Below are 9,890 nucleotides of genomic sequence, written 5' to 3'. Positions count from 1 at the left end.
AAGGCAGTCCGTTCCGGCCCTTCCCACATTCAAGATTTATGGTGAAAAATAAAAGTTGCTGGACGTTTTCCTGGCTGGTATTAAGGGCAAACGGCAAGGACGCTACCCGGGGAGCGTAGTGCAGTGAGAGTGGGAGAAACGGGGGCCGCAGGTGGAGCCCCCAAACCTCCGTGCTTAGGAGGCACTGAAGTGGGGGGGGGGGGGGGGGACCGCCCGGGCATCACCTGGCAGCTCCATCTTCCTCTCTCCGAAATCCTTCTCCCTCGCTTGGCATTGGCCACGGCCGCTCCGAAAGAGCCCGGCCAAACCGCACCCCGTCCGCTCTCCCTCTCCGGCCCTTTCCTGACGGTGTCAAAGCAAACGAACAGACAGACAAACACCCACACCCCCCCCCACCACCACCCCCCCCCACTACCACCACCACCACCCCCCCCCCGCCCCCCCGCCAACCGACGAGACGGACCCCCCCGGGCCGGCGGGGCAGGGATGAGCGGCGGGGGCTGCCCCGCTCCCGGCCGGGCTCCGGGGAGATACCCGCAGCCCCCTCGCCCCCGGCCCCGGCCGCCGGCTCCCCCCGCTCCGCCCCGGTCCCCGCTCCGCTCCGCTCCGCCCCGGCCCGCGGAGGGAACCGCGCCGCGGAGCTCGGCGGCGGCGGCGGCGGCGGCGGCGAGGGAGGGGGCCGCCGGCAAGGCCCGCCGCGCCGCGCGTCCCATAAATACCGCCACAAATAGAGACTATAAATATAAATACGGGGAAGTTACTTAGAGTCAGTCCAGTGCTTTTTTCTCAGCGCTTTCTTTATTGTTGGTCCGGGAGTAGGGCTCGAAGGCGGACGAGCTCAGGTAGCGGGCCGACAGTTCCTGCAAGTTGCCCGCCAGCGAACCGGCCACGGCCAGGGGAGCGGAGGACAGCCGCCCGGCCACCGAGCCCAGCAGGGCGGGCACCGGCAGCCCGAAGAGCCCGTGGCCGGCGGCGGCCGCTCCGTGCAGCGCTGCCGGCGGGGGGGGGGCCCGCCGCGCTGCCGGCGGCCGGCGGGTGCGGGGAGCCGCCGCTGGGAGCCGCCGCCGCCGCCGCCGCCGCCGCCGCGGGGCCGCTGCCCGCCGCCAGGCCGGGTCCCCGCAGAGCCGAGCCCAGGGCTCCGGTAGCGCAGGGCGGCAGGAGGCCGGGCAGCCCCGGCGGGGAGAGCAGCCGACCTTGCTCCAGCAACCGCAGGACGCTGCAGGTGGCGGCCGTCTCGGACACCACCGACCGCAGCTCGGAGTCCTTGCCCTGGTCCTTTTTCTGCTTGGTGCGACGGTTCTGGAACCAGACCTTGACCTGCAGGCCGGGGAGAGAGGCAGGGTCAGCGGGCAAGCCCCGCCAGGTGCCCCGGGACACCGGCACGGCTCCGCGGGGCAGAGGGTTGGTTTTTTTTTTGGGGGGGGGGGGGGAAGGCTCCGGCAGGCACTTGCTAACGGGGAGCATCCTAAAAACGCACACCGCCTCCCCCGACCTGGCTGCTCCCCGTTTCGGGGTGCGCCCGGCGGAGGCGGGGGGGGGGGGGGAGCAGAAGGGGATCCGGGAGCCCTTAGCTCTTGCTATGGCTCTCTATCTTGAACCTGAGCCGTCTCGCTTCGGCCGATTTTACCGTCCGCCAGTCGTTCCCTGGGAGCCGGATCCAGCCAGGCGGCTTTATTCTAAGGCAGCTCAGCCGCAGCCCCGGGCCGGACGGCGGCCCCCAGGACCCCGCTCCGCGGCCCCCTCGCCCCTGGCCCCGCCGGGAGGGACCCCGCACGCTGCCACCGCCGCTGCTGCCTGTCCTGGGTGTAAGGACAGCCCTGCGCTTCTTTCCCAATCTGCCGGCCTGAACCGTCTCTCTCCCATGCCCACCCATTTTAAGCAATATTTAACTTTAAGAAGGGATGCTAGAAGCCCCTCAAAAAAAAAAAAAAAAAAAACCAACCCAAACCAAAACCCAACAAAACCCCACCAATAAACCAAAACCCCAAAACAGAACAAAAACCACCCGTGGCAGTTTCCGTAACCTACGGGCTATTGAACTTGTCATTCCTATCCGGCAGGGGAAAGAAAAAAGCTAATTAGCTTGTCAGGGGAATTTATTGTCGTATGATATTTTGCAGAAATATGAAACCGGCTTTTAGAAGTTTGGTCTTTTTAGATGCTTCCCCACACTCTGGCACAGTTTTAACCCGCCTGACCGCCCCCGGCCGCTCTGCTCGGCAGGATGGAGGGGCGATTTGCCCCCCTCGGAAATACAAGGACTCAAAATAAGGCCCAAACTTCAGTCCCGTCCCCGGATCTCTCGGACCCGGGAAAGACGGCTCAGCCCAAACGTCTCTAACCCAGCACCCCCCAGGGGAAGGTGCCATCCTCCCCCCGCCCCACAACCTCCAGTTTTAGCAGCTATTTTCTCCTCGCTGCGGGCTAGGGGCGGCTCGGCCTCTCCTCGCTTCTCCCCGGCCGCAGCAGCGCAACCTCCGCGCCCGGGGGGCAGCCGGCACCGCAGAGCCGGCGGCACCGAGCCCCGGTGGCGGTGGGGAGCAGCTCCCCGGCCCGGGGAGGCTCCGGGGAAGCGTTTGGCTTCTCGACCAAGCTCCCGCCGACCCCTCGGACCGGGCCGCCTCGCCGTGTACAGAACCCACGCGGCCGCGGGAAAGCCCGCGGGGCCTGCGTGCGGGGACGCGCAAGGCCGTGGGACCCCCCCCCCCCCCCTTCTCCAGCAGCCCCCCTCCGGCTCTCCCCCTTCCCCCGCCGCACATGGTTATAGGTCCCTGGCCGGGCAGCGGGCCCCCCCCCCTCCCCCGGCCGGCCACGCGTGGGCACCTCTGCCTCTCCAGCGGGCCCACGCCCCTGCCCGACAGCTCCCGGGGCCTGCGCGGTGGCGCGCAAGAGGCGCGCAAGAAGCGCGCAGGGCCGCGGAGCCTGTTCCACACCCTCCCCCCCCCGCCTCTTCGCGGTGCCCGGCGCGCAGAGGGAGATGCCCGGGCCGGGCCGGGAGCAGGGGTCCGCGGAGGGAGCCCGGGGGAAGGACGGGGCTGGGCAGCCGGGGGTGTCCGTCCCTCGGGGGCTACCTGAGTCTCGGAGAGATTGAGCTGGCGGGCGAGCTCGGTGCGCTCCCGCCCCACGACGTACTGGCAGCGCTGGAACTCCATCTCCAGGCGGTAGAGCTGCTCGGCCGTGAAGGAGGTGCGGGTCCGCTTGGGACGGTCCAGATCAAGCCCCTTAGGCAGAATAATCTCTCTGATTGAACCTTTGGCATCTGGCAAAGAAAGGCGCAGTCAGCTTTACACTTAGGCAACCCCCCACTTTTTTTTTTTTCCTTTTTTTGTTGTTGTTGTTGTTTTGTTTTTCTTTCCGAGGGAAAGAGCGGCCGTCAGCTCCTTCAAGACCGAGACCCGAGTCGGGATGGAGCAGGGTCCCTGAGGTTGAGGCACTGCACCTGGGCACTGCACCCAAGGAAGGGGAAAAAGAAAAAAAAACCCAACCCAGCAGAGAAGGAAGGAGGGGGCGATGGGGGCCCAGGGCTCTGGAAATAATCCCCTCAGCCCATTTAAAAATTGGCTTGAATATATCGCACTGACAGTACGACACTGCGGCATCCACCACGGCCCCTCTGGGAAGCTGGGGAGAGATCCTCCAGGCCGGGCTTTGTGCCTGGAGTGCAGGGCTACTCTTTGTTCCCCCTGGGCTCCGGGTTAGGGCTTGCTGAAAGCCGCCACACGCACCCACCCACCCCCAAAAAAATAAAACCTCCTTATTATTATTATTTTTTTTTTAAGAACAAGTTTCTCATGCGAAAAAAAAAAAAGAAAAAAAAAAGAAAAAATGCAGGCAGGAGCTTTCAGGGCATAGGCAGCGCTGCCCCCGAGCTGGCTGACTGCCCACCGTGAATCTGGGGACACCTCCAGCCCACCCAGCATCCCGGGGAAAAAGCATCGCCGCCGCCGCTGCTGTGGGGTTTTGGCAAAGAGGAGAAGAAGGAGGAGGGAAAAAAAAAACCCAACAACCCAAACCAAGGCACCAAACAGCCCGCAGAAACCTCACTTTTCTGGTAGCCCCGACCGAAAGAAAGCGGGACAAATCTTATTAACATGACTGTCAAGCTAGAGCCAGATTCATGTTACATTAAAGCCTTCCCAACTTTGCTTTCCGTAATTTTACCTCCTCGGTAAGTGTTAAATCAGAGACAACCACATCATTTTAATCTGACCCGTCTCTGGGTCAATCGGTCGCGCAAGGATTAATTATTGTTTACCAGGCCTGCTTCGCACTAATTTTGTTCCGATTCTGTTCTCTCCTTCCTCCCCCAAAACGCACCTTAATAAAACTGAATTTTTTTCAGTTTGTTTGGGGATTGGGGGGTTTGGTGTTTGGGTTTTGGTTGGTTTTGTTGTTTGGTTTTTTTTTTTTTTTTTGAAGGGACTAGGAATAGAATGATTTAATTAGTTTAGCCTGGGAGTGAGACGAGGGTTGCGGAAAATAAAACGTATAACTGTTTAAAAAAATAATTTTAAAGCCCTTCGTCATTCTTCCGTTGATTTTAAGGCTGAGGGTTATTTAAAAATATCCCTTTCCGCTGGGATGCTGGGTGTGGGGAGAGGGGGGACAGCGGGAACCCCTGCCCTCCCGAGAGGACATTCCTGCCCGCTCCGACAGCCGGGCGGGAACCGCAGCCCCGCGCCATTGTACGCGGCAGCGGCTGCAGGCGGGCGGGATGCGCGGGCGCGGAAGAAGCGCGCCCGGCCAGGGGGGGGGGGCTCAGAGCCGCGGCCCCTCCGAAGGAGCGCTTGGTCCCGGCGGGCTCCCTGCGGGGACGGGCACCCCGGGAAAGCTGCAAAGCAGAAAAAAAAAAAAAAAAAAGAAAAAAGAAGAAGAAGAAGAAGGGGGGAAAAAAAAAAAGAAAAAAAAAGACAAGAAAGAAAAAAAAGAAAGGAAAAAAAAAGAAAAAGCGGGGCTGGCCAGGTGCAGGGCAAAGCCGGGGAGGAACCACGGCGGCTTAACTTTCCCCCGAGCGGCTGGCGGAAATTCCCCGAAATAAAGCCGGGCTGGAGCGGGGCTGCAGGGCGCAGCCCGGCCGGGCTGTGGGATCTCTCCCCCGGAGCCGTGGGAAGGTCTTTCGAGCCAGGGACGGACCAAAGGGAAAGCAACGAAATAAACCACATCTCCCGGGCGTGAAGAGAGCTCACCTTCCCCCACCCTCGCGAAATACCTCAAACTCATACCTCTAACTAGGATCCTCCTGCAATAGTCCGGATCAGCCGAACTAGATTTACTTTTATTACAATCTTCCGTAGCTGCAGAGGCAGAAAAAGTCCCTTGCTGATCCTTCAAAAAAGAAGTAGAAATATTTCCTTCAGACCCTTTGCTTTCCTTGCCCTCTTTATGTCCGTTCTTCGAGACCCGGTTAGCTTCAGTCTCTGAACTGCATCTAACGTCCATTTTGTCTTGTTTCCCAAACATGTAGTGCAATAAAAACAAAACAAAACAAAACACAAAAAAAACCACCAACAAAAAAAAATATAGAAGAGTAGAAGAAGAAGAAGAAGACGAAGTCTATGCTGGATATTGCACGGCTTAGGGTCAGATCGGTGGGGATCTGTAAAGCACCTTGAGTAAGGAAGATCGGGTTTTATCCCACTGGAAAAGCAGCGGCTTCCTCAGTCCCAGCGTCCTAATGTGACTGTCCAGCTTCCCAGAGCGCCCAGTGATCAGGTACTCAACAGTACAACTCTAAAATGATTTAATGTCTGCCTTATTACAGAGACATGTAGTTGTTAGACACACAGAGGGACGCGCACTCGCTGTTTCAATTGATTACGGGTAATTTTGCAGCCTCCACATTTAGGTTACCTCATGAATACACTAAATTGTTTGGATAATATATCAGATCGTAATGGATGGTTTGTGTGCTTGTCCCCAATCAAGTAGAGTTTAGCCAGTGAATAAACTGAAATGATTGGTCTTGCTTTCAGGAAACACACAATCAAAAGACTGAGACTTCCAGAAAAAAAAAAAAAAAAAAAAAAAAAAAGAGAGAGAGGAAAAAAAGGGGGGGGGGAGAGGGGAAAAAAAAAACTTTTGACAAGATTCACCCTGAATTGTTAGCACCATTAGCAGCCATTATTAACTTTCTTCAGTATGCCTTTGACCTCCCGATTATATAGTGGCTTTCTCCAAAGCACGCCAAATAAATCTGAATAAAGCTGCTAGGAAGGGCTGGAAAAATGCAGTTGTGGGGGGGGTGAAAAAAAAAAAGCCCCCTGAATTCTAAACAAACAAACAGATCCCCAGCACGCACACACACCAAAAGTTCTTCCTTCAAGCAGATCTCTCCAAGGAAGCAGGTTATCTTGGCCAGCAGAAATCCTCCTTAACACATCTCCCCACAGACAGCCATCTTAAACTCCTACCTCTCCTTATTTCAGTCCCGATACTTGCTTTTTGTGCTTCTCCCTCTGTGTGTGTGTGTATGTGTGCGTGCATGTGTGTGTGCTAATTCTGCACCTTCGCAAACACTGAACCTATTCGCGGAGCCTGCTCATTGAAAAAAAAAAAAAAAAAAAAAGGAAAAAAAAAAGCCAGCTTTGTGTGCAGTGGATCCAGGAGGGGGGAGAAAGGGAGAGGGGGAGAAAGAGGGAGGGAGAGAGGAAGGGAGGGAGGGAGGGAGAGAGAGAGATAGCCCGTGAAAAATCTCAACTGCGTGATCCACTAAAGGAGAAAAAAGTTTTACTCTAGCTATTTCATTGTCTCTGCTACAATATCTTTGAGAACCGCAACAGCCAGTAATCCAATAAGACCGTTGATTAGGCTACAATGATTCAATTCAAGCAAATGGCCTTGTGCAAAGAGCATGCTCCAGTCCTTCTTGTCACCTTGCAGGGCAGAAGCCCTCTTCATGCTGCTCTCCTTATTCATTCCTTTATGGGAAATGTAGAGCAAAAGGAGTGAAAGATGGCAATTATCTAATTGGACTATTAACAAACAATTCTCTGAGTGTGGCTGTCTGGCAGTGGTTCTTGGGCGAGGTGAAAGGCCACATGTTGCACTGGCCCCATTCACAAAGAGTTTAGGGGCCTGAGAGGGAGAGAAAGAATTTTCCCTGAGAATTTTTCACACAAACGCCGGAGTATCCATCGGGCGTGCTCCTCTCCGCCTCGGCCTCGGCCTGCTTGGGCCGCTGCCTGGGAATTTTACCCACCTGAAGCAGGCTGGAGGAGCCGCGCGCTTTACTGCAGGCAATACCGGCGGGTAAATGCAGAACGCGGTGCCCTTGCCAGGGCTGCTCAGCCCCACGGGTCTCATCCTGCTCCCGCCGAAGGAATAACAGCCCTCTTCCCCACGGGACCCAGCCTTTGTCCGAGGAGGTGTAATGGAGTGAAGGATCAGCTGGGGCCTAATCGTCATAAATAGGAAAATCAGGGGAGACAAGAAAAGAATGGGGGGGGGGAGAAGAGAAGGAAAGGGAAAAGAAAGGAAGAGAAAGGAAGGGAAAATAAGAGAAAGAAGAAAAGGAAAGGGAAAAGAAAGGAAAGGGAAAAAGAAAAGGAAAGGAAAGGGAAGGGGAAAAGAAAAGGAAAGGAAAAGAAAGGAAAGGGAAGGGGAAAAGAAAAGGAAAGGAAAAGAAAGGAAAGGGAAAAAGAAAAGAAAAGGAAAAAAAAGAAAAAAAGAAAAGAGAAAAGAAAGAAAGAAAAGAAAAGAAAAAGAAAAGAAAGGAAAAAGAAAAGAAAGGAAAAAGAAAAGAAAAGGAAAAGAAAAGAAAAGGAAAAGAGAAAAAAAAAGAAAAAAGAAGAAAAGAAAAGGAAAGAGAAAAGAAAAGGAATGGAAAAAGAAGAAGAAGAAAAAGAAGAAGAAAAAGAAAAAGAGAAAAAGAAAAAGAGAAGACAGCAGTTCATAGATACATTTCAATGGGTTGTCTTTAGTGGAGGTCTTAAATCTTGGTCACTTTTTGACAAATCACAGAATAATTTATTTTTATTACCACTGTCTGAAAAATCAGATTGAGATTGAGGAAGTGCCCCTAAGATTTTCATCAAGCCCTATCTTTTCAACTATATTTATACGTACAACCGAATGTAGAATGTCCTTATTAAGGATCAGGTTTTATTTTTCCTTACAGCCAAGGCATCTCGGCAATCTCTGGTGGTCTGTTGTTATTAGTTACTACTTGTATGGCGGTCATACCCAGGGGCCCCAAATAAATCACAGCCCCATTGTGCAAGGCTTCATGCAGATACATAGAGAGAGGATGGAATGAGTTCATTTCCTCCATGAATTCGCAATGCTGTGCAAAGGCCTGTTGTGTGAAGGGATGCTCGTGAAACAGTACATTTAAGAGAAATTGGGTCCTTTCAGGGGAGGTGCAACAAGTGGATGCTGATTAGTGAGAACATTTTTCATGTAGCTGAACTATAGGTTTGTGTTTAGCAGGTAAGCTTTGTTGTGTGATATACATACACGTATACATGTGTATGTATGCATAGGCGAGGTAGTATCAACAGTCCTGGCTAGACATGTTTGTTTAATGCTAAATAAAACAAAGTTCTATTTCAAGCATTTTTTTACATAACAGATATTTTTTAGGCAGAATAGGCATATGGATTCCCATAAATGGTCTCTGTGAAATACAGGGAGCAATTATAATTATATTTGCATAGGTGTGTGGGAGTATGTATGACATTTCCCCCCATGTTTTTCATTATGTTAATGTCTAGGCATAGGCCATAAGAATAAACATGGAGCTATTGAACTCAATTACACTGTTTGAAGCAGAATATCTGGAGATTACATATTGTATTTGTGTGATAATCTGGCTTTTTTTTTTTTTTCCCCCAACAAGGACCTGATCCAAAGCTCAGTAAAGGCCAGGGGAATTTTGTTCTACATGTGTAATATCTTAACAAATCCATTGCAAACCCCTTTTTGTCCATAGAAGTCAGTGCTATAAAAAGGCTTTCCCCTATTAAATCCGTTAAATTTGCTTTCACATATTATGAACACAGTACTGTTGAAGATCTGGAAATTCAAATAATGAGTCTAATCCTGCAGCGAACCTGTAGTGAGCAGACAAGTCTATCCACACACAGCTCAGTTACTTTAATCAAGGTCCACTCATCTGCAACAAATAGTGAAGTCCAGAACAGCACTGGGAAATTAAAATTTTTACCATTTATAAAGTCAACGCTTTCATTAGTCTAGCAGTCGCTAAACTTCCTTTCACCTATTCTCATTTCTTTTTTTCCCCAATAGACTTAAAATAAAGCATTCTTTAATATTATGTTCTTTCAGGACATAGTACGTCCCCTTCTTACTGTCATAACTCCAGGCATCTCCATAGCTTCAGCATGCTTACATCTATGCTCATGTGCCACTGGAGAAGCAGAGTAGGGGTTACCTCTTTTCCCTTCAAACACTGCTCAGAAATGACTTAGCGCATTACACGGGTACTTCTTGGCTGTACTTTGCTATGTAGACTACCTTGTTGCTTTTCAAATACAGTTTTATTAGTTTCTATTAGCATGTAGAAGACTGAAAAATGTGTTTCTCATTGAATGCCACTATTTATACTATTTTTATCTCTATTTGATGGGCAGGAAAGATACCCATTATTGCTACTACTTCCTAAACTCTTTTTTGTCAAAGAAATATTTCTGTCCTAAATTCTCTTCAAGGCTTGCATGCCAAGCTGGTTATCACAGTATAAGCATGGTGCTAAACTGCTATTGAGCTTCAGTACATATGCTTGAAGTTAAAAGATTCATCAAAAGGATCCTGTGTTTAACTAATTTAATTTACTATATAACATGGATTCCTATCCAAATAATATTCCTTACAAGTACAAGCTTTTGTCCACTTGGAGAGTCGGCTCTTGCCCTCCTTTGCTATCCCTGCAT

At 52.0% G+C, this 9,890-nt stretch overlaps 1 protein-coding gene across 1 annotated transcript; it reads right to left on the bottom strand.

The window, feature by feature from the left end:
- Nucleotides 1-665: 665 nt before the first annotated feature.
- Nucleotides 666-6,569, bottom strand: VAX1 (ventral anterior homeobox 1). Its single transcript, XM_030031559.1, is given in 4 exon segments — nt 666-993; nt 995-1,317; nt 3,072-3,259; nt 5,223-6,569. Coding segments are annotated over 4 exon segments (975 nt in total). The 5' UTR covers nt 5,461-6,569; the 3' UTR covers nt 666-767.
- Between the last annotated feature and the right edge of the window lie 3,321 nt (nt 6,570-9,890).

The sequence above is a fragment of the Aquila chrysaetos genome, chromosome 11 (genome assembly GCF_900496995.4).
Source record: "Aquila chrysaetos chrysaetos chromosome 11, bAquChr1.4, whole genome shotgun sequence".
NCBI lineage: Eukaryota > Metazoa > Chordata > Aves > Accipitriformes > Accipitridae > Aquila > Aquila chrysaetos.
This window is presented reverse-complemented; position numbering and strand designations above follow the sequence as displayed.